Source organism: Neopelma chrysocephalum, unplaced genomic scaffold (assembly GCF_003984885.1).
Source record: "Neopelma chrysocephalum unplaced genomic scaffold, ASM398488v2 Primary Assembly neopelma1_67, whole genome shotgun sequence".
Lineage (NCBI taxonomy): Eukaryota > Metazoa > Chordata > Aves > Passeriformes > Pipridae > Neopelma > Neopelma chrysocephalum.
The window spans coordinates 3,634,658-3,660,387 of NW_020897726.1; the positions used below are offsets into that span (position 1 = coordinate 3,634,658).

General features: G+C 37.3%; 1 protein-coding gene across 3 annotated transcripts in view; it reads right to left on the reverse strand.

The window, feature by feature from the left end:
- The window catches only part of SLC25A13 (solute carrier family 25 member 13), a 101,347-nt gene that overhangs the window by 25,750 nt on the left and 49,867 nt on the right, over positions 1–25,730 (reverse strand). For all 3 annotated transcript variants that reach the window (XM_027684769.1, XM_027684768.1, XM_027684767.1), the window contains 9 exons: positions 22,967–23,106; positions 16,447–16,593; positions 14,784–14,922; positions 13,853–13,946; positions 13,592–13,676; positions 11,327–11,411; positions 10,707–10,865; positions 3,900–3,952; positions 2,807–2,887 (listed from right to left, as the gene is read on the reverse strand). In XM_027684769.1, coding sequence (XP_027540570.1) covers positions 2,807–2,887; positions 3,900–3,952; positions 10,707–10,865; positions 11,327–11,411; positions 13,592–13,676; positions 13,853–13,946; positions 14,784–14,922; positions 16,447–16,593; positions 22,967–23,106 — 983 coding nt within the window. The remainder of the gene's footprint in view (positions 1–2,806; positions 2,888–3,899; positions 3,953–10,706; positions 10,866–11,326; positions 11,412–13,591; positions 13,677–13,852; positions 13,947–14,783; positions 14,923–16,446; positions 16,594–22,966; positions 23,107–25,730) is intronic.

A 25,730-nucleotide genomic window follows, 5' to 3' on the forward strand; every position in this document is an offset into this window, starting at 1 on the left:
TAGTCACTAGGAAAATTTCTTACAAACAAAGGAGATGGTAATTTTGAGTTAGTAATTTACATAACCACCCTCTCTAAGTATAAAGGTTATACTTTTAATTATATTCTTGGGGGTCCCCAAAAAACTCAACCAAACTATCGCTTTCATCTTCACATAATAAAAAGCTATGAAACAGGCTGTTAACTGAATTAAGTGCCACAAGGTCATGAAATAAAAGAACTATTTTCTTCTTTTCTTCTTTCTTTCTTTTTTTTTTTTCAGGAGAGAAAACAGTTTACAAAACAGAAAAAGACTTGTTCAATGAAACAATCAGCTTTAGTTACAAGTGCAAAAGTCAGCCATGTGTACTAATTCTCAGTAATTATGATGCAAAGAGAACTCCTTGGGGACTTAAAAGTCAACGCCTGGCAATGGTTGGGCAAACAGCAGAGTGGAGCTAGTCAGGTGATACTGACCCCTTCAAAGCCCTTTGTGTTACTGAACAACCCAAACCATCCAAGTATCTGCTTGTCCTCCCTTCCTTAGGTGAATACAGGCTGGTATCTAAAACATTACAATCTAGAATGCATCCCAGCACACAGCTCTTGCATAAGCAATAAATACATTCTAAGGAAACAGAAGCACTGAAGAAGGAAAATTCAAATTTGTGTTTGTAACACAATCCCAGCTGAGAATTAGATGTGGAAAGCAGAAAGGTGGTAGGGCAGGTGTCTTATAAAATTCATCTTAGTTGGTTTCCCCATTTTAGACTCCAACACATTATGCACTCCCGTCTTCTTGCCTCCCACATAAGCAATTACTACATTGTGAAATTAGGTAAAAATCCAAGACTGAAAATTTTCAAAAACATTCAACAGTGTCCTTGCTGCTTCCACAGTGAAATCACAGGTTTCACGATGGCTTAAACGAGGGCAAAAAGTTAGGCCAATGCAATGCTGAAAGCTATAGGAAAAAAGCCTGTCTTGGGCATCTCATATTTTACACATCTTTACATCATGAGAAAAAAACTCACCCCCAAAAAAGTAGGCACTGCTGGTAATGAGAGTCTCTGTTGCTAGTCTGAATTGGGTTTAAAATTACAAAAAAATCCCCAAAGACCACCTGCACAAGAAACAAGTTGCAACCTATCTACCTGGCACCAAACTATGCCCTTAAGTGGAGCATTCCAGTTAAAAGAAAACTCAGGGCACTCTGCCACCATACATCTACTGCTACAACTTTATGCAGCATCTCACTGTTAATATTAATTTCTAATATCAAAGAGGACAAGCCAACATTTACAGCACATTTAAATTACATCTCAAACCACCTATCTCTTAAAGCAGATCCTTAGTTTACAGTGAACTATTGGCAAAAAGCTTGCTGCAGCATTCTCATGAATGACAGGTCTCTATAAAGAGTTCTTCTTGTACTGCATTAAAAAATTCACAGCAGTCTGTAAAATAAAAACTCTAGATCAAATGACATTTTAAATGAAAATTTTGCTGAATTCTCTATGGCTGCTACATTCATGAGACTTTTTATTAGTGTAAGGGGCAAATACTTTTTACTCTGCAAGCACTTTATTGCATTTTTCCTTCATTTACAGCATGCTTTTCATTTAGGGCTTTAGAGACCCACATTCTTCTCTCCCTCCCCTTCTTTTTTTCTCCCCTGAGTGCTCCTAAAGTTACAGAACAAGGGGATCCTACCTGGCAGTCTACAACAGGTCAGTGATCAAACAGAAGGAGCAGTGAGACAGCAGCCAAATCCTGCCCCATCTCCTGAGAATTACAGAAAGCCAGGGCTTCTCAGCCTGCAATGCAACCGAGCCACTGCACCCTGAGGCTCAGATAATCGTAGTTCACTTTCTGCAAGCACGTACAGCACAAATCTCTGCACCTACTGAGGTTAAGACACAAGCATTTGTTTTTAAGTTGCTGCTCACTGTAGTTTTCAACACAGGTAGAAGCTGCTTGAAAATGTGACCTCATCTGTCTTATGACAGCAGCAACAAAGACAGACTGAAAATATACCAACATTGCTCTGCCCCAGTGATCAAAGCTGGTTTAAATAAACAGTGTGCTTTATCTGTAGAATGCACTGTTCTTTGAACAACTATTCATTCTACCTAACTATTTACATTTGCTTGAACAAATCAATACACCAGATAAGGTAAGCGGTAATATATATGAACAGACAGAACTAGACTAAATCATGAAGAATTATCATTTACCCAGTAATATGCCAGTTGTTCATTAAGATACTACTTGGTAAAAGCAAAACACTCTTAAAAACTTAGTGGGTTTTAAGTACAACCTACATTCAGGAATGCATTATGCACTGAGTTAACATTACACAGCCTACGTCTGCTATGAACTCAAAGAAGCATGAGTAGTTTTTGCCATTTCAAAAAGCAAGTATCACTGCAAAAAGTGAAAATTAGTGGGTGCAATAACACATCAGGAAAGAAGTTACGTGGCAGAGTGGGTGCCACAAAGTAGTAACTAATTATTAACTTCTGGAAAGGTTAGCATGAATCCTCTTTAGGCCATAAGCTACAGCCAACATGAATAAAGACACATTCTTTATTAAGGAAACAAACTCTAAGCTGTGAGAATTATAGAGCGCAGTTAAAAGGCATGATGCACAGAAACATTTACCCTTTCATCAAGAATGGCTGGCCTATCTAGGAAAGAACTGAGATGCTCTAGTAGAGTCTGCTCTTGAACCGGATCTGTGGTTAAACAGAAGCCTTAGTCCACATAGTTCATCTTACACACCGCATTTTCATGACTCTCATATGAAGAAAATCAAAGATACTTACACAGCCACCAGCAAGAATTTCTGCAGCCAGTGGGACAGAGCCATCTTTACTCATAAACTTATCTCTCACAAAATCATTAACCTTAAAAAACAAACATTCATAAAAGCCAATAAATTAAAAGGTGAGAGAAAACATTCATCAGTTGCAAATTCCGTGCAATTGAAAATGCAAATACATCCATGAAGTTACCAACCTACAAGGTATCAAACAAGTCTTAGATTTTATATTAACTATTCTAAAGCTATGGTTTTCTAACAAAAATTTGAAGCATAATTCAAATATTTATTATTGAAAAAATATAAATCACTAATTAAAATAAAAATCTGAAAAATATAAAATAATTTAATATTTTAGACATGCTCACTACTTTTAAATATAATATCAAATTAATATCAGAATGTTCAATACTAAGTTTTAATACAATGGCAATTCAATTAATAGCATTAAGTACCTTTTTTTTAATTCATACAACCAGCTTTGGTGAATACTAGCTTATCAGTGAATAAACAATATATTATGATTGGGTTATAATAAGAAATTCTTCAGTGCCTTAAAATCACTCAAGAAATAACAAAATTACAGAAATAAAACATTTAGAAAAAATATCATGCAAACAAGCTCCTTTCTTACCAACAATTGATTACATGCTCATATAACCTCCTGTTGTGCTAGAGTCATACACACAGGAACCATGTGGAGATACAAAAACAAAAGCCCTCCAAGTCCAATAAATAATTATTCATATTTGCTAAGAAGTGAAACTAAAGGCCTGTATGACTTACAAACAAGGAGATGAGCTGAACAAGTTGAATAAGCTTGTTATATTTTGGAGTGAGTCCAAAAATAAGTTTTCAGTAAGATTCTTAAAATGTACATATATATCTCTGCATGTGACTTGTATGCCACTGACACTGTTCACAAGTCAGATATTAACAGCTGCTTTGTGCTTTTTGTAATTAAGTTTGTATCAAGCAAAAATGAAGGAATACACTCTACCATGTTGCTGACACATTAAGGATAAAACAGGCTAAATTGTAATTTGATGCCCTTTACAATGTGGAGAAATGTGAAAACCATCCATTTGCAAACTTACAGTTAGTTTTATGGCCTTCTCTGGTGCTACTCCTAATAGCTGCGGTAACAGACCTGTAACATGGAAATAGAGAATTCAAGTCATCGAGTAACTTGGTTTTAAATAAACAAATCAACAAATATATGTAGAGATCAGCACCCAGAAACGGGCGATTTTTACAGCAATTTTGTGTTATTATATTTAATGAGAGTACTTAAACATTCAATTTTGAGAACAAACTTGGTGCTACCACTTAAAGTGCTACCACTGCCTATACATACTGGTTTCTTTATTTTTTTATATCCATACTAGCTCATTTTATGGTTAAACACTAGTTCAGATTTGACAACTATGTTTCCGTACTGTCCTAAACTAACATTTATTTTCTGCATCTTCACACAAAAATCGAGACTTTCTAATGAATTTTGTGAGATACACAATGCACCCACTTTAAATGCCAGAAGTGCAGTACCTTTTTCTGGCAAAAACAATGGCATTAGATGGCAGAACCCAAGGGGATAGGAATCAAAATAATGCAAAACATTCAAACATGTATGACTGCATTCTTTAGCTCTTTGCCCTGCTAAATCACCAGTTCTTAAAACAAAGGAAGTTATGCTGCTTTCTTCCTAGGCACGGAATTTCCTATTTTATTTTGTTAAAAAGTGATGTGCTACAGAATTGGAAATGTGAATTTCTGACTGTCAGCTTCACTTGCTTGAAGTGAACAGTCAATATTTTGTAAACATTTGAATGACACAGACTAAAAATAGGCAAAGCTTACTAACAAAGCCTAGGGCTAGGATGGTGTTGCAAGCACTCATTAGCATAAAGAAATTAGGACACCATCCAGAAATGTGAGAAAATCACAGCAGCTAGAGCTCCCAGTACAGACCCGTTTGTTTTAGTAGCTCAGGCAGCATCTTTGCCTATTTTCTACAAGGCCTGACATTTTCACCTATCCATGGTTTTATTTTTGGGAAAAAAGACAATTAAGGTTCCACCTCTAAAAGTTAACTTGCTGAAAAGCATTTTCCTGTAGAGCCAAATGTCAGAATAACACAGAGAAAAATATACTCGCACTGGTTTAGTATATTCTTCCATCCTGCTACCACCCGTCAGCTTTACTAGTTCCTACTGATGCTCTTAATAAGGAAATGACATTGAAGAAAAGCACCATCTGACTTGTGGTATCAGAAGGTCCAAACATATTTATATACTAATGTCCTTATACAGTACATATACATGCAACATTTACCCAAGACAACTATGACTGAATATTAAAATAAAAGGATACAGTAACACTAAGTTCATATACAGTTGATCAAAACAAAAAGAAATTCTGCAGAGTAAGTTAAATTTCAAAATTTGAATTTCTAAACAATTTTACTTGCACAGGTGACTTGAATCTAGACCTCAATGAAAAAACATTAACACACACAGAATTGTGTAATTAAATATTACACTATATGCAGCACTACGAAGAAAACACAAGAATATACAACAAAAAGGATTTGTTTCATTGCAAAATTATCTTTGTAATTGTTATAATATTTACATCTTGCTATAGGACATGTGTGGCTCTATATAAACATTACGGCTAATGAATTTATATCTTCAGAGACTAAAAAAATATTCCATATACTTTAAAAGCACACTACCTAATCCTAAGCCTAATCCAGTAGAATTAGAGCAGGTCTGTAAGCAAAAGAACACAGAGATAATTAACTTTAAAATCACATACACATATATTATTACACCCGAGCTATATATAACGTGACTTTAAAGCCATATTTTATCAATTAAACCACAGAAAAAGACATTCTAAAATATCAAGATATGAAATTATAAACATAGTCCAGTTGGTGAGCTGTATAAAGCTCCAGTTTTAGAAGCAACATAAGCAGGACAAATCACTGAACTGATCTGAAGATGGCCTTTTAACCATTTTTCATTTTTCAGCTCCCAAGACCTTGCATTTGTAAAGATACTTGTAAAGTTGCAGGAAAAACAGGTTTATCTTGGCACAAGTTGTTTTTTCCCACCTGGTTCATTCCTTTTGCACTCAAATCTGAATTGGATGGTTACAACTCAAAACATTCCATAAAACTTGAAGGTAGAAGAAAAAGATTAAAAAGAGTAGGTAGCTGTTAAAAAAAAAAATCCAACAGCAGAAAAACCCAATTGGACAATCAAAAACCCAGACCATTTTTCTCTTTTTCTCTCTCTACTTCACACATGATTTTATAATATAAAAGTGCTTTGTAAGTTTAATTTCAGATAATGCTGTGTATGTCTACTGCAGGATAGATTACAGTATTTAAAAAAGGTAGCATGGATTTTAAAACTGCATTTTATAGCCTTGCCAGACATCAGCAAGGCCTACTGTGTCCAGCATCTTAGGAAGGTAGAGGGACCCTTCATTTGATCTCATACCTATGCAATAAAGCCATCTTTAAGTGGTACCTGTGCATTCTATATGCTATGACCATCAAAATTAAATTCTCTTTTCTTTATTGTTTTGATGGGAGCCCTGAAACACTGTTGAAAGATTTCTAAACATGATAAAGATGCTAAGTTTTGAAAGAAAGCAAGCACATCAAGAGATCCATATGAAAATGTCATGTTTCCATTGGGGTTATCCTGACACGCTGGGAATTTTTCAGTGTTACTATGCATTAGCAGATCAGCAATATGACGCATACACAGATGGAGAACAGGCTTAGAAATGCCTGACAGTGTCTTAAAAATACATGCCTTTTATAACATCAGAGAATAACATTTTGCACATAGGCAGTCTGCTAGTATAACACAGAGCAAACGTTATTCAATGCATTTTTTTATATCCAAGGTTTTTTAGTAGCAATTATGATGTACCCCTTCATATGTGACACTGTCGTAGTAGGACTCTACGGGAAGGTGAAGGTATATGCAAGGGAGAGCACCAAGAACTGCATTCAGTTTGTGACACTGTACAAGTTATTTTCTGAAAGCAGTCTAAATACATTGTGAATATACAATAGCTCATCCAGCCCAGTTGTGATAGCACTGAGTTAAAAAAAATCTTATTTGGACAAAGTATTTTTTCAGATGTCTAACAGGGAAACTTCAGTTTCACACTGTGTAACAGATGTAATTTTCCCTTCATATTAGAAAAACCCACTGACTGAAGGAGTTGTTGCTCCATCTAGGTAAAATATTTGAAACCATTTGGGCATCTTATAGGAAGGCAGTAATGGAATACTGCCAAATTTTTCCATTACAGGATTCACACAAGAAATTCACACAAGAAAATCACCAGCTGCCGTTCAACTAAAGCTCCCTCAGACTGGAAAGAGGGTATTTCTTGAAAACTTTATGCTTTGACAGAACTTGGGGTACAAGATGGCTTGTATTTCCATTCTACAGAGACGGTACTTCATTGCCTAATTTGGGAGGAAAGCTTCAGCCACAGTCTTGATGTATCATTAGCATAGGAGTCCATCAGTAATAATGAAGCTGGATGATGAACAAATGATTAAAATCTAAGATTAGATTGCATTTGGAGTCACTGAAGTGCCAGAAGCACTATCAAAAGAAATAAAACTAACAAGCTCCTAAACAGTTAACGATCACAGATGACAGCGTCTTCAACAGCATTTCCTGTCTTTTCCAGCCTTTAGGCAAAGTGGCATTAACAGTATGGCTACCAAATGTTTTCTTAAGCTACATTTTATCTCTGGTACTTAAATTTCCCATAAATTTTCTATCAAGTAGAGGTGAAATAATCTCTACTAGATGCACTGCTTAAGACTGTGAAGCAGTCTGTGACTCATCAGGTGGACTTCTGATTTAAATAATATTAAGAAACGTAGGTGACCTCATCAGTTGGAAGAGATCTTGACAAATCACAGCTTTCAAAGTTTTCTTATATTTGCATATATGTATGTATATACCTGTAAGTTTCTAAATATGCATTTCAGGTATAAATGCAGACACAGTAGTAAATTACAGGCATATGAGATAAGTATTCTTTTTAGCCATGCTGAGAAATAGACAGATAAAAAATTTTTCTCAAATATACAGTCTTAAAAAAATTATCTAAAAACACAGCTTTCAAATAATGCATATTATGAAAACTGCAGAGATTTATATCATGTTTGGGTTTGTGCGATTTTTTTAATCAAAGCATCTTCTCAGTGGAAACATTGATTACCCTTAGTACCAAACTGACAACAAACAAAATTTAGTGCTCTCTTTATATCCACAAGATGGTGTAATTTATCCTTACCTGAGATGGTGGTTTAGAACATGGTTTCCAAGTTTGGAAAAAAATAATGATACAAAAAAGAAAAGTCAGTTCACTTCACTGGGTGGAAATATGTGCCTGGTGTTAAAAATATCATCTGAAATGCCTGAGTTCAGAGTGGGGCTTATAATTACTGCTTGCTTGAAGTGCGTCATGACAAAGGGACCACTCCTCCAAATGTTTCTACTACTGTTTTTTAAAAGGTTTTGCATCACTATTCAGCTAAGCAGGAGAACTCTACCAGTGACTACTCCCTCCTTCAGTGGGGACAAAACCACCCACATTGACTTAAGTCTGAACACATCACAATGCAAGAAAGAATTGCAGCTACTGGTGAGTAGCAAAAAGTTATGTACTCTGCAGTTTGTCTTATCTAGTGTAGTATTCAAGACCAGAATGAGATGATTCTTGCTGTATGTATACTGCATTACAGTGGGTAATTATCCTAATCCATAAAATGCTCCTTTCAAATTTTTTGTCCTCTTAAGCTGAACTGGAAACTCAGTTGCTCAACTTTCTCCAGCATCATCTCCTTAGAAAGTAAGTAACAGTGCAAATTTAAAGAACTCCATGGAGGAAGCTCTAGATTTTTAAGGAGTTTTCTTTATTTGACTCCTTAAAAGAGAAGCTAAGTCAAGGTGCCCTTTAAATAGAGAATCTGTAGAAATACAGGTCTCAATTCGCCTCTGAAATGATGGTGTTCTACTATATAATCCAGAAATTAGATTATTGGCCTAGGTTTAGAATTTCAGCTCCACTAAACTGCCTGAGATTTCACTATTCAGTATTACTTGGAAGATTGAAAAGTAGTAATGGGGGATGGGGAACGGAAGGACAAGCTATACTGGTGAAGGTTCCTAAAGCTCCCTAAAGTTGGCAATGAAAAAAATCACTCCAAAGACAAGGCATGCAAATAGAGGTAAGAACACACATTTCTGAGTTTTTTGGTTTTTTTCAGGTGAAAAAACCATTGTGCTTCAGAGTTTCAATAAGACAGAAGCAGGTGATAGTGGAATTCTGCATATTTATTCTTTCAAGATCCTGGAAGAAGCACATATACATTTGCAGGGAATACATTTGGATCTTTAGCGAAAAACTGGGACTTTCAGAGATTCTGATTGTTATAAAGCCTTACAATTTAGAGACCATGTCAGTAGTCTTTATTAAATTATTATGCCTACTCCAAAAATTGCCTCAAACTCAGTCAATAATAACAGACTTTCCCATCTCCAATTGTGCTGAAATAATTAGAGAGTCTGTATTTTGCACAGAACCATGTAGCCAACCTCCAGTAACTCAGGTCATATGTGATAGAGTGCACATACATCACACCACCTAGTTTTAATGTTGTTTCCCACATTGTCTTATAAACTGTTAATTTTTTTAAAATTGCACATAGTTTTGCCCGATCATTACACTATTTTATCAAAATCCTCTGTTTTTCACTCCTGACTCAACTGCTTTTAGCAATTAATTTCTTTCATTACAATATTCTTATTTTCAAAAGTGAAAAAAAGTTTCTAAGCAAAAATGAATTTTCTGACTAAAAATGAAATAAAGATTTCAAGTTTGAAATTATCCTCAATGGATATAGCAGAGAGGGATAAAAGATCTCAATAACTGGGACACCAGAAATATAATTTACTTTAACTCTGTGACAGAGAAGAACTGCAGTCTCATGCAGTAGTTCCTGATTCTTTTAGATTCCTTATGAGTTACCTGAACTGACAGAGTTGATACCACAACTGGGACAAGGACAAAATAAATTATAAAAAGCCACCATCTAATTATAGGCACTTAGATCTAAGATATCCAAAGTGAGGATGATTTACATCCTGAACAGAGTCCTCAATGGGGCCTTCTCCATTGCTACAAAGGCAGCTTGAAACAGCTAACTTCCTAACTTGGGTGTATTGGTTACGTATATACATAGCTAAGTGGGTTGAAACCCAGCGAATTGCTCTGGCTGACCCCACAGTGACAAGCTAAGAAGAGGTACACATAAAACTTGATAAAGATGACAATTTCCAATTATTAGTCATGCACATGCAACCGGTTCAACTTTTTTGTCTGAAATATATCACAAAGAGAGATCTGGTTAATAACAAGGTACCATATTTTCTTTGTTTTTAAATAGAAAGAAGACAGATAAGAAAGAACTGTGAAACAAAACAAAAAAAAACCAAAACCAAACAACAAATACTCACAGATGATCTAACTTCTTACCAAACAGGACATAACACTATTGATACTAAGGACTGCTAAGGAAATGAAAACTTGACTAACAGTGTATTTTTGCTGTAGGAAATTGTTATTGTTGCCCTATTGCAGATGAGGAGGGACAGGACGGAGAGGTCCTACAGAAATGTTCTCATTACAATGAAGTTTTAATTATCAATAAGTTTTGCAAACCCTTCTCCTCTAACAGAGAAGAAGTAAAAGTACAAACTAGGCAAAACTGCAGTCTTAACAAAAAATGCTTAAAATCCAAAGTGGCATGAAACTCTTATTAATATCTTATCATTACCTTTTAAACTTACCTCTATAAAGCCCAAAGAAACCTTCATAACGCAGCACTTTCTTGAAGCAATCAAAGCTGTTTTTATACATAAGTTCACCCACAAAAGAGCCTGTAGAACGCTGGTTTTGCATTCGAGTTTTTACCAAATCAATTGGGTAGACTGCAGTGGCTCCAACAGCTGCAAATAAAAATCAAGGTATAAGAAAACACGATTTTGCATTTGCAGTGTTTGACTGCAACTGTCATCTTTCACATTTACATCTAACATATCAGTTGTATCTTTTTTCTCCATGATATATTCTGGATACATTAAACTACCTCCCACAGTTTTAACCAAAAGCACTTCCTGGCCCTACCTCACTGTTAATCGCATTCTCCTGAAACTTGTTTGTTGACAAATCAGATAGCAACACCACCTGGAAACTCCAATGGCTCATAAATTCCAAAACTCTTGTAGACCAAATGATCTTATATGATCTTCAATCTTATAGTCATCCCATCCCTTAGACAGAGCTCCAAGGGCAAGTCTGAGAAGCCTTCTACTCTTAAATGAGAGGCAGAAGGGGAAGAAGGGCAAAAGCAAAGAAGAAAAAACCCAAACAGTGAAGATGAATCTTCTTTTGCTCAGCCATGACTAACCTCCAGCAACTGAACCAAGGGCAAACCTGTACGCTGATTCTGCAATCTGGATGAGAACAGGTCGAGACGCATCGCCTGAAGCTTTCTGTCAGGGCAGAATTTAAAGCAAAAGGAAAGAGAAGAAAAATAATCAGAACATCATATTTCACAAGAGAATATCTCATGAGCAGATAGATCTAAGGTCAGAGATACCTGGAAAAAATCTCACAATACACTGGAGATTTTGTTAGCAATTATTATTTCTTTTTCACTGATTTATAAGTGCCATATAATACAGCCTCTTCAGACTGGAATAGCAAAGAAAATAGACTGATACTACAACAAAATTATACAACTCTAAAATCAATGGTCTAAATGTGGTCTAAATGAGGGCATACATATTGCATCTTAAGTCATTAATTTTCTGCAGCTAAAAGCAACTCCAAAATTGCTAAAAGCAATTTCTTTCTACTGTCGCCAAGACTGGGTATACCTATTACTTCTCAGGCTATCAAAACAAGTATGCAAGCACTGTTCATACATATTAGCTAAAGGAAAATAAAGTTTCATAAAACGCTCGCACAATTTCATTTTGTTCACAGTCTATGAGTGCTAGATTCAACCCAATGAAAAATAAATTTCAGAAGTGCTCCAGATTTAAAATTGCTATCTGATGAAAGAAAATAATAAAGAAAAAGAAGTTCTGCAGGGGCTTTAAACCTTCCATATTACTATCACTTTTTGTAATATGTTCTTTTTAGGATACTACAAGTAAAAGGACAAAATAAATATATGGATATATTTTCCTGAAAAGGTTTTAGTTAATATTCCAATGGAGGTGGAACTGACCAGAAAAGAAATTGAAGGTATCAATGTAGCTGAAAATCTTTTCAGTCTCAGCATCAAACAGCTGACATTAAGAAAGAATTGAATGGGAAAAATGAAAAGGTAGGACATATATGCAGAAGAAATTGTAAGATTTAAGCAGGTTCATATGTCCTAGCCTCTTAGAACGACGTAAATCATACTAGCAAAGACAGTGGTCCCAAAGCAAAAACTGAGGAAGCTGTTACTTTCATCACCACATTTTTGGCTACATTTTACCGCCACCTATTGTAACTTATATTCCTTGACATTCAGCCCAATGCAAATGCTTTTAACTCCTTTAGGAGTCTTCTAGGAATAGATGGTGAGCTTTTGGGAGCCAAATCATCTGAATTCATCCCAGCATCATCAACATTTAGTCACTGCACAAACAAACCACCACCCCAGATACTGTCTTGGAGTGGTGGTGGGGGTGTTCACATGTAGGGGAGGGAGGAGAAGAAAAAAGAGAAGCAAAAGAGACGCATGTGTACACACACACACAGAGGCCTGGCTTATGGCCTGGTAGTCCTAAAAATGTAGCCTACATCAACTCATTGTGGTCAAACTGGCGCCTCTGCACAGACCCAGAGCAGGAAAAAAGAAAACCAACAAAAAAACCCTTGGTCTCACAAGACACAAAGTTAAGACTGCCTTAAAATAGAGACAGAGACAAACAGAAGGGTTAGTTTTAAATCTATCTGTATAGAAACTTGTCAAGAAAAATCTAAAATATAATAAAATAATACGAAAACTAAAAGATCAATAGGTTTGACATTTAAAGAACACTCCTATTGCTTTTTGCCTCAAACACAAAAAAAAGTTCATTTGTGGTTATATCACTGAAAGTGAATACCCTATAGGTTTTGGAAATGAAGACAATAATAATGTTTTTACTGAATCTGTGATGTTAGTCTATACATAATCTCTCCTATTTTGATATTCAGCAGAGCATAAAGCAAAGCAGAGAACACTCTGAAGCCAGGAACACGGATGTATGTTCAGAACAAGGGCTGCCATTTAATAGGCTAGATACTGAATTTTACCATCCATATATGAAGCAGGAAGTCTCTTTTCCTCATTTAAAAGAACAGTGAGCAACAGAATCATGAAACATAAACACCTTAATTAAGTATACACCTAATATTTACTGAATGGTGGGATGACGCTCCTATACATTTTATCTTTCCAAAGTAAATTACATTTGACCTGTCAAAATACAGCCCAAGAGAAAGGGGCACAAAGAAGAGATGGAAAGAATATGACACAGGCTAAAAATAAATTCTAATAAGATGGTATTCCTCACAGATATTACAAAACACAAGAAAAAAGCAACTTAGATGACAACACAGAAGAAAGTTGGTTATCTATTTACCTGGCACTGGAAACAAATAATAGCATTATACTAGATTCTGTTCTTACCTGCCTCTGAGCCTCTGCCAGATTGTAGGGCAACGTCCCTTCCTCCAGAGGAGCAATTCTTTCAATATCAGCTAACGTCATGCGCCTGAAGAAATTAGTTCAGCTTAGTGTTTGCTTAGAGGTGGGTTTTCAGATCTCAAGAAGCTACCCGCACGTGGCCACTACACTACACTTTCCTGTTCCCCAACATCACCTTCTACTCCTTCCAAGAACTAGAGAGGAGGAAAGGAAAGAGAGGAAGACAGATAATTCTTCACTTACCCCCGTGGCTCATAAAGATCTGCTAACTGAAACAAGATGTCAACTTCCATGGGTGTAACCTGACCAAATTTCTGAGCTGCCAGAACAAACTCCTCTGCAACAGAATAAAAATACAGAAAAGAAAATGCAATCAAACCAGAAGAAATAATCTAGAGCACCCCAAGGTTGCTCTGTATTTTAGTATAAAGTACAAGAGGCTGGCTGGAGGGGGGTAAAAGAGGAATAAAACTGACTCAACACAAAAGTGGTTTTGCCACTACATAAATGTGTGATTTAAATAGTCTGTCCTTCATGCAAGTAACTACAACTTTCTGGTCTTAAAGCTTAATGCTACCAGCAGGATTTAGGATATCTGACATACGGTAGCAATCAGTTGCAGGTCAGAAGGAAAAAATAAAATAAAAAGCAAACAAAAAACCCCCCAGAACAGGAGTCAAGGGATGTGGAACTTTTCATGCATAGTCCCAGTAGGCCACATTAATGAAACTCTGGCATTGCACAGGGAATTCTCTATAAAAGTGGTTAGATATAGCAGATAACATCTTGTTCCAAGCTTGTAGATCAGCTTACTGTGCCGCCAATACAAGTTTATGGAATTCTTCAACTACCCTTGAAGGTCACTTTAATAGGCTGCCAATTTGGCAGGAGTCCTAGGAAGTTTTTGAAACTTTTAAATATCTTTACATACTTTCCTCACCCTGCCCCCACCACCAGTTTACTAGGACCTTTTTCTGATTGAAACAAAATGAAAAACCTGGAGGGTGGACTCCAACAGGAGTATACAAAACTGAGTGGCAAACCAAGGAATGCTAATGAGGCAGGATTTTTTCCCCCTCCCATTGATTTAAAAGCATACAGATGAGGTCTTTCCCTCCATCCACCCCAGCCAAATGCCCAAGAAAACTTCCAGACTGCAAACATTTCTACCAACCCTTAGTGACTTCCACATCTTTTCTATTTCCAGCCAGAGTACTGTAGATCTTTCTAATGAGCTCCATGTTGTTAAGGAGAGAATTAAATCCATTAAAATAGGAAAAGCTGACCTGATGGGAAGTGGTACCTCCAGCAGCCTGGAGTAGAGACAGTAAAAGAAGAAAAGAGAAAAGAGGCTGTTACAAGACTCGGAAAAATATCAAAATAAAGATTTTCAAACATTATTTTAAAAGAACAACAGTAGCACGGGCTTGCTTTTTAAAAAAACATGCAAAATAAAGAAAACTATGAAAGATTATTATGTTACTGAAACTAATCATGACCAGAATATAAAACTCCCCCATCCTAAAAATCTAAACAAATACATATGCAGGATTATAACAACATAACTAGAAGTAATTTACAAAGTTCAAGTTTCAGTACTGCTTCAGTTGGAAATGTTTCATAAGTTGGCTTATTTCTAGTAATGAGGAAATCTACTTCTATATGTAAAGCATATTCTGAAAAAGGTCAACAGAAACATTTAAATTCACAGGCATTTCAAGTCATGGAAAACCAGCAATAAGCTCTCAGGCTTATATCAGGCAGTCAAACATAATAGGAACAATAAGGTTCAAACAGTTATTCATTCTCAGGTGAGAACTGAACCTAAACCTTTGTTTTAAAGTGGTGTTCAGTCTGCACATAGAAAAATTACTGGATCAATTGTCTATTTAAATTACAAGATCAGTGATCAAGCAAATTTCAGAAAAAAAATGCATAAGCTTGCCAAAATTTAATTGACCTTGAGGGAAAAATCAAAAATCTTATCTGATGTTTTATGAGAGAGTATATGACCTGAGAAAGCTGGTAACAAGACTGTGAGGGAACCATGGAAGTATCAGATCTCACTGTCAGTCTCTAAGTCTTCTGGCTATGTTTTTTGCTGTTTGCATCTTCCAAAATTCTGGTCAGACTTTGCAATTCTCATCACTTCACACATTTCCCTGGAATTCTTTCTTGCAAGTCAAAGAAAAACAGATTTCTTTAAACCTGGATATGGCCAGGTTTTGCATTACTTGGAAAGTGCTACTACAAGTTCCTCAGATTAGAAACTGTGGTCAAAACTAAATGTACCTTTTTTAATTTCTTGCAATATTTAATTCGGTTTGTGCACTTCTAACTGATACAAAATGTACAGTCAAGTGTAACAACTACCAGACAACATATAGTGAATGCCCTTGGGTAATGTTCTGGTTCATAAGTTCATAAGGTCATAAGTTGTCCCAGGCATTTGGAAATTACACTCAGGAGCTTAAAATTTACATTACAAACCAAGTTCTTTGAGGAGGATATCCTAAGTGGGATGCAATGGCATTCTGACATACTGACACAGTCTACTATGATGGAGTGACTGCAAATAGCCAGGAAAATGCTAATTTGTAGGCCATTACTAAGGTCCATATACATGCTTTGTCTTTTGTCTCAGGAGACCAGGAACATTGAGGATATGTATTCTGCAATAAGGGTTAACTTGCATATGTGTAGATAACAACTGCTGAACTCAAAACATACATCCTCGAGATGGACTACATGTCTCATAGAGTGGTCAAGGTACATAAAAAAGGAATCCCGCATCTGTATTCCAGGTCTTTGCCTGCTGGAATACCAGAACTACTCACAGCTACTAGGCATTCTTCTACAAATGGCGTCAGCATGTGTGGCCGGATAGTGACCATAATGTCCCTGAAGTCCATAGCTGTGACTCTTCCGGACTGAGCACTGTCTCTCTGTACAAAAGCTTGTTTTGCATGTTCTAACTGTATCTCCTGAAAACATACAGAGGAAAAAAATAGTTAAGTTCAAAATCATCTTAACACTTAGATTTAATATAAATAATGCAATCTCACAAGATTTCTCATACTTAACAAAATAGGACTACATTTTACCTAATTTTAATTGGATATTGTAGTCTAAGTTTTGGCCTTTTCTATCAGGAGCATATATGGTCTCCATCACTGAGCTCAATATCTAGGACAACATCGTGATTTCTTTGCCTTCTGGACGTTACATCGTGCAATTCATTTAACTGAGAAACAGAGGACACATATCAACACCCAATGCAGGTAATCTCCCACTTATGAACATTAAAGTGTTCCATGACGTGCATTATCCAGTATATTGAATGTGTCACATCAGGTCAAAATACTTTCTGTAAAAGCGCTCGCTACTCCTTGAACGAGGACAATTCAATCATCAGAGACTTCCATGTAGAAACCTACTAATCTGGAAAGCATTCCCTGAAAAAGCATCCCCATTTAAAACATAAAGGTTTTTGTCTACAAAAGACACCAGCAGTTTAATTCAGAACTCTTTGTATCGTGACTGATTAAAGATCGGTTCTCAATATTTCAACAGTAGTAACGGGTATAAGCATTATCCGATACAACCCCCCGATAATCTCATTTTGTGATTCTAATGTACCACCAAGAGAAAAGAGGAGAAAAAAAGGCATTTAATCCCTCATAGCTGTATCTTTCCTACTTCACCCTTTCTTCTTAAATTACTGTTAGACTACTTTTTTTTTCCCATTTAAAAGAAACAATCAAGCACAGATAGTAACTTGATAATACATGTGAACGTTTTGTTCAGTTCTACAGGTTTGCAAAAAACAGAAACATATCTTTTGGTGATGTAGTCAGAGTTCCCAATCTGTATTTCTCAGCTGAATGGAGGAAAACAAATCATTGACATGTCCTCCCTTTAAGCTGCAAGGATTATAAAAACTTCTTCAGTGGAAATACAGCGCTTAGTCTGAATACATACTCATAATCAGTTATTCAGAAAATGGAATCAGAGCAAAAATATGTCAGCAATACTAAGCAAGTCTTGTGGTGGACCATGACACTATCCAATTATTTCCATTATATTTGCAAATATACGCCTTAAAAGATATATTAATCCAAGACTCAGGCTAGTCAAGAACAACCATCATGTTGTATTCATAGTGAATATGATCTCCTATAGTGTGATATTTGTCTTACAGCAGCCTTCAAGGAAATAAAGAGTGAAAGGCAAAAGGCAAATTCAGACAGAGTAGGATCAGACATGCCAGAGGCCTGCATTTGCCACTCCTTTCCTCCTTCTGTTCATTCAGCTCACACTGCCACTCAAACCATGATTGTCTTTTCATTTGCCTCCTGATTCCCCCAATTCTAGTTCTAATTTCTAATTAGAATGCTGTACCATGACCTGAAAGGTACGATGAAAACCTCCTACTACATTAGGCAGAAGGAGGAAAGGAATGGAGGGAAAGGACTGATCCATGCTTCACTCACAAAATTATTCAGAAATTTCTTTTTTTGATGGGAAATGCTTGTGGGGCTTATAATTTGAAGTGGTACAATTTCAGTTCTGCCACGTTTCCTTTACATTACACACCCCTACGTGGAGGTGTTACAATTCAGCAATAATACTCACTCTGGCTGGATGCAGCCATGTAAGCTCTTACTTCAATTCATTCGAGACTATAATTTGAACAGAAATTTGGAAGCAAGCAATTTTGGAAGGTTTATGGGGGACGAGCACATGAACACGAAAAGACTTCGTCAGCTTGAGGCTGGCAGCTACTTGGGAGGCAGAGAGCTCTGAAGAGGAGTTAGGTATAAAAACTCTTGTATCCTAAATACTCACCACCTGGCAGGTGTTTGTTATTAAATGGAAGCATCACTAAAGAAAAAATAAATTTTATTTACCAAAAGGATTACATGGGAAACTGAATATTGCTTTCTTCTCCTTCCCTCATTCAATTTGTTTTAACCACTGAAACTGTTGGCAGTTGTTATGTTAGAATCCAGCACTAAGATGCAGTAAAAAAACCTGTACACCATTTGCAAAAGTATAATCTGTTACCAGAGACCCCTGGTGGCCTAGTGGTTAGCGTGCAGGACTTTCACTGCTGCGACCACGGGTTCAAATCCCGGTCTCCTGGCCTGATGGAGGTCGTTAGCCCTGTGTGGCCATCCATCTATGAGAAGGACACTCTAAACAAACCTACGTCCTGAGGACCTCACTGCCATTGTCCAAGCTTGCTTGGCCCCGGCAGATGAACCTTAGGATTAAAGGGTGGGCTCAGTTCAGCGCAGGCTGTGTCTCACCTAAAAAATCCATTGCGCAGGCTGGAAAGGTAAAAGACCTTTCCCCAAATCTTCGTTCGCGAAGATGGGCCATTAATCTGTTACCACCCCTGTAGACCCATCAGTGAGTCTGGAGGTATGTATACCATTGGTGGGACCTTTGCTGACAGTGACGTCTCAGCCACAGAACAAAGCAGGGATCACACTCCAAAGAGATACATGAAGTGCATGTTTCTTGTCATCATCTAGCTAATTGCAAAAAGGCTACTAGTACTACAGTTGAGCACCAGCACTAGAAAGAATTCTCCCGCTTGGTTAAAACACCTGGTCAAGGACTCAGTGCTGCCATTTGCTCGTCTTTTTGTCAGCCAGAAAAAAGCCATTTAGCTGCAGACAGACAGCAAGACAAAACCCTGAATGGGATGATGTCAGTCTTCTGGAACTCCCTCTTCACATCTCCTCCTTAGTTCAGAATCTAAGTTCCAGTTCAAAATGGTTTAGGCATACTGCAAATAGATAGAGCAGATTGATACCACCTTCTCAGAAAGACAGAGACCTTCTAGGCTACAGTTATTTTGACCAGTGCTACACGTTTTCCACTTACACCAAGTGGAAAGAAGCACAGGGATCTTCAGCCACCAGACATTCCCAAACCATGACCATGGATGGCAGCATGGCATACAAGAACATGCAGACCATTACATTGTAACACACTTAGTCTCAAAACTAAATTTCACCTATAAAGTCTGTCACAAACAAACCAGACGTCACTTTTCTAATCATTGCACAATGCATAACAATGCACTAAAGTCCTTGAAGTGTTTACCTCAAAAGAAAGGCTATCCCCCCAGTCTCCACACCTGAATGCTGAGATAACTCACAACACGACTAACTATGTTTCAAAATGAGGCTCAGTAGCTGCCAGCAATTTATCTGGGAATCCCTTATGAGATGTTTGTAACATCACCTGTGTTGGGTGTATGCAGCTAATATAAAAAATACCACCTTAAAAATAAACTGAAAAACAACAAAGCAAAGCTGTAGTCTTCAGAGTTGCTATCTGAGTTGCAATAATTTTTATTATTTCACCTATTTCGGTCCCTTATTGTTTACCTAGACAGATAAAGGTTTAAAGAAACACAATCCTCATTACTTTGCAATACAAATCACACATCCTAAAGAACCTTCTCTGACTAGACTTTCTGTAAACTTAGATATATATAGAAAATGAGCTTCTTCCTTGATGTTGGAAGTCTAGAATTCTCCCAAGTAGCATATGACTTTGTGAAAAATCAACTTGTACATCATGGCAGGCACACTGGCACTAGAATTTTAATGAAATTATATCCTATCTAGAGATTTCACCTCAGCTTCCACTTACAGCTCATTAAAAGCTTCCTTACTTTCCACTTAGGTAGAAATTTATGTTTGCGTTTCATCCCAATGGATCTACAAGTCACCAGACACAGTACAATCCTTGCCACTGGAGTAGATCCCAGGGTTCAATTATAGAGAGTACTACTTCATCAACTAATACGTTGGGCATAAATAAATTCCCAGACAATGTGGAAATGGATTTACCAGGCCCACATATAAGCATATGTTAAAATTCATCCTGTGGAATAGATTCTACATGCCAAGAAAGGGCCTGATGTTGCTCTTCATAAGGCAGACTTGCCAATTAAGTGATGATGGAACATGACCATATCCAAACAGATGTGATGGATATATACTGGAGATATATGAGCTAATTTTAAGCTAGCAAAATAAGAAGCAGGGTAAAACAACACACCTTGAGCTCTAAGTTGATGCAAATAAATTGTTAACTGTATTAGAGCCAAGGAATTTGGAGGCTACACTTTCAGGCATCTCAGTTACTGCAGACAGAAAAAGCGTTGGCATGATATAAATATTCAGAATCCCATATAAACTCTTCTTATTTAAAGCCACAAGAGATCCATCTCGTGCATGGATAAAATATACTAATGTTATTTTCCAAGTACCTTCAGCATTGCCAGAAGCAATGATTAGCTTAAATGCTGTGACAGATATCAAACATGAATGTAAAAGAATTTGAATCTAGCTAGATTATTACATTAAAATTTGCAAACTGCATTGTACTTACAAAGCAGTACCCGAAGCACCATACAGAACCATCGGGTCCATGTTAAGTGCAATGTAAGTGCATTCGCACATCAGGAATGCAGAAAGGTAATTTGATATCCACTGTGGTCTCCTGTTGTCTAAGGTCCAAGGTCTAGACACCTGACCAAGAAGACTGACTCACGCACAGGCAGAATGTCAGAAGGAAAGGCTGAATACCAAAGGTTACAGAGCTTAAAGGAAGATTTCTATGCCTGTGAACACTAGCTCTCCAACTTGTGCTGAGAACCATTTCTGTGCCCAAACTTCTGCATCTATAATAAATCAGCAGGGAAACTTATGTGATTCAAAGATTTACAGGTCTAGAAAGTGAGTAAACAGATGTACTCAGTTACTGGGACTGACTGAGCATCCTAATAGACTGTACCGATAGCAGGCAGCTTCAACAGTCTTAGGAGAATTAATTTATTTGAAAGTCCTTACTGTCTGCACCAATGCTGAGAGCATCTTTACTAGCAGCCTTAGAACTTATCCTCAGTGTATCCCACCTCTCTAGAGGACACTCAAAATCATCATCCTCATTCTCCAGTGTTCTTCCTCCCTCTTTCTCGTCCTACATGGATCATCACCAAAAGGGCTGTCTGGCTTATGAGGACCACTGACATGTTCCAACACAACCTTTTACTCTGCCCTGAAACTAGCTAAGATTCACTTTTGCAGTAGAGCCAGTTTAAAAAAAAACAAGGAGGCAGTGGCAAGACACACCAAAATGAAATACAACTATCCCCAAAATATGATCACATCCAAAAAAAGTCCTTTCAGACAGTAGAAAGGAACACTCCTCCACAGGATGAGAGAGCCTAGTAGTTAGGACTCATCTCCAAAGCTAGAAAGTTAGAAAGATATTCTAATTCCTTATTCTGTCAGAAAACTGGTCTGTGCCTTAGCTACTTAGGAGTTACAATAGTCAGTACAAAACCTGAGGGAATACAATTTCATCATATGATACCTGACGTCCTCTTCATACAAAGTTAATTAGGCTCTGTTCTACAAAGTCAATTTGAAACATTTGTCTCAATAGCATTATCTTAATTATTCCTCATCAAAATGATACCACCTCCTACTGTGAACTAACATACTTGTGTAAACAAGAAAAAAAGAAACGTTGCAATCTCGAAGCAGGTTTCCATTTTAAAATTCTCTAGTGTAAATACTAATACAGGCATTACATATTCAGGAGGCATTCAAATAAAAACTCATGTGTTTCACCACTTCAAGGATCACTCTTCCTACCAAAAACTACTTTTAACAGTACTGTTGAAATACAGATAATCTGTTTATTTTTTTATTAGCATAATATTTTACTTCCTGTAACAAAATATCCACAAGTATGAAAAGCCAAGAATTCCTTGCAAAAAATAGTATTCTCTTCTCCATATATCACAAGCAAACTATGTAGCATTGCCCTATCTAAGAGTGTGTGGAAATGGCTTGCAACAAAACATTTTTATTTGATATCAGCTCTGAATTAAATACATGTTTGGTAAACATGCTGTTTACAGACAAAAGTACTTAATACTAGTCTAGCAAGTGAGTCCAAAATGTTCAGTAACATTCTTTGACTCATGGATTTAAATAAACAGGAGATTTTCAGACATTAAAGTCTAGGTTTTTAATTTCATGTCTCTGTCTACACAATAGTGTAGAAAAAAATCACCTTCTGCATTCAGGTGCCAAAAACAAAGGAAAAGGAGAAAACCTCCACTAGCTTGAATCACCAATTTTACCAATAGCATATCCTATTTATCAACACACCATACAAGACCAGCAGTCTGACTGTAGAAGCCTACACTTGGTCTATATTTCAACTTTCCTAACAGCATGGTATTTGGCAAGTTTGCAAGTACTTTGATTCTTGCATCCTTCTTATTACTCTTGACAAACTGTATTGTATTAGACCCACCAGTAAAAACTGAGTGAACTCCGCATATGTTAGGTGTCTTTTTCTATCCTTTCCAAAATGCAGCTGTACGAACTCTGAATTCCAGTTAAAAGGAATGTGCTGATGAATTGTGGTCTGGCCAAAAACTTGCTTAGCATCCTCTAGGAAGAAAAGAAAAATGTTCATTTAATAATAAAATAAAACAACAATAGAGACAAGCATATAAACAAATATGATATTTTGTAACAGGAAAGCAATACTGTTCTTATAAATTACTAACATATTGTAAAGTAAACGTAATTTTTTTGTTTACCAAAACCATCAAAACCATCACCCTCACAAACAGTTCACAAATAATCTTTTTATTTGTGAAGTTTTATACACACAGCATTTGATTAGAAGAAATGCAGATATTTCAAGTTTCAAAGTCAAGCAAGAAAAGATTAAAATTAAAAGACAATTTATAAAAAGATGACTAAAGCTAGCTGATTTTCATTATAATCTTTTCAAGCTGCTAACAATGAAAGTTTTGTGTCACTATAATTCAGGCTTTTGAATTATTCTCAGAGTTCTCCACATTCAAACAAATCAACTTTATTTCAATTATTTCAAGTCCACTTTTCTGTAGTTAGTTACAGGAGCAGTGACATGCGGGACAGGGGATGGAGGAGACATGGCAAGCAGAAACAAAAACTTATCATCACCTCCAGCACTAAGCAGACTTTAACCCTAAATATCTTCTACAAGGAGGGGGGCAGTGCGATAAGTATGTTTGATCATACCTAAACGCAAGCTTCAAAGTTTAGTTCAGGTTAGTAGTCACAGCTGGTTTATAAAACACTCTGCAGACTGGTAATACTCAGCAGTTTTGGTGAAGAAGTAACTATTTGATACACATCAAGCTCTACAGTAATAAGGACCCTACATTGTGTATATTCAACTAATGAAAACAGCAATGAGATAGCAATGAGATCTGAGGAAGTACTTGTCTCAAATGACAGTGCCCACTTCAGTGTGATAGTCTTGTCTCAGTCAAAAATATAGGGCAAAGATATCTTCCAAAGACAAGCTCAAGGCCAGAGGTTCCCAGCTGCTATACACCTTCCTAATTGCTGTACGACTCCTCCAGCAACACGAGCCAAGAGCCAGTTCTTGTCTCCTGCTAATTCCCGTGGGCACAGAGAGCTGGTTCCCATGAGACACTCCCTACCCACAGGCTGGGCCAAGAGCTGGTCTGTTCCCTTCACACTTTGTGGAAGAAAGACCAGGAGTCCAAACCACGAGCTCCTGTCTGTCTCTGCGAGCAGCAGAGCTGCAAGACAGTTCCCAAGCATGGCTGGTGCCTGGGGTTGAGAAAATCAGCACAGCTCTGTGCTTGCCTGTGTGCAGAACAAGCTGGGAGCCACCTTGCTGGAGCCAGTCTCTGACTGGGAGCCACCTGCCATCTCATCCTAGTGCCACAAGCAAAGGTGGGAGCTGACTCCTTGGGGCCATGAGGTCGCCTCTCCTGTGCATATTGAGTTCTGGCTTCTTGTTCGGTCCATGCCAGACAGGCACAGCAGCTCTGCTGACCTGGGAAATCCAACCAGTGTGGAATCCCCCATTTTAAGCAAGAAAGCAGGAAAAAGTGAGAGCAAAGTGGCACAGCTGAGAGCCAGGAAGATCTCAGGAAGAGTCCACATGAATGAAGAATAAAGACATATGAAAAAATGGTCCCAGGGAAATGAAAGGGGTAGGTGTCCTGTTGCACAGCCCCTAATGCCCTGCAGTTGGTGTTACCCACAGGGATAGCTTGTTCTAAAGCAAGAAGGCTTCACAGAGAGCAGAGATGAAAGTGCAGACATCTTCCCATATCTCAACATAGTCGTTAGTTTCACCTTTAAAATACAGCACCCACTGATCCCAGGGAATCAGTGGTGAAAGAGCAAGTTGGACTTAACTAACAAACAGAAAGACTGACCCCAGTTAGCCTCAGATTCATAAAACTCATAACTTCAAGTCTTAATGTACTATGAGAATTTTCTCCAAGCAAAGTCAGTGCCCTCAGGACAGCCTCATTGTTCATTTGTATCTTCAAGCCCCATCACAGCCAGCTTGGATCTTGTCTGCCAGCATTCTCCAGGAGCAAAATTCTGGTCTCAAGGCAGTGGGAGGGAAAGTCTATTTGTTCAGGGTGAGGTCCTATCCTTCCACTTGAAGTCTTCCATTTAGGATGTTTTCCCCTGACACAGCTTGAGGCACCTTGCCACATGTCATTGAAGATCAAACTGCTTTCTGCCAGATTTTCTACAAAGAAGGCAAAGGCAACTAGCATGAAGAAAATAGCCTGTCTTGCCAGCAAGTAAGAGGAAATAAAGACTGTCTCTTGCTGGTAGTAACTACTCTGCTTTTCAGAGGAAAAAAGATATTCCCAAAACATCTCTGTCACCTGTCTCTACACAGAAATCGGATGCTCATCTTCTTCCTCTTTCCCTCTCATCCCACCTTCAGAATTTCCCCAGAGCAAGACACTGATATTGTGTGGATTAGATTAGGAACCCATCACCATTAACCAAAAGCTATGTTTGGCTGGACTCCAGATTTGCCTTTGTTAGAGAAAAAAAGGCGCGTTCTTACCTGATGCAAGGTAAGAGAGAGCAAAACGTTAGCTAGTATAAAAGCAGTCTTAAACTCCTTTTGATGCAGCCAGGCTCCACACAATCTTTACTTCAACTTGTTAACATACGAAAGTTGCAGAGTGTCCTTTGATTATGCCATTGTAATTCTATTTTAGTTTATTATCATA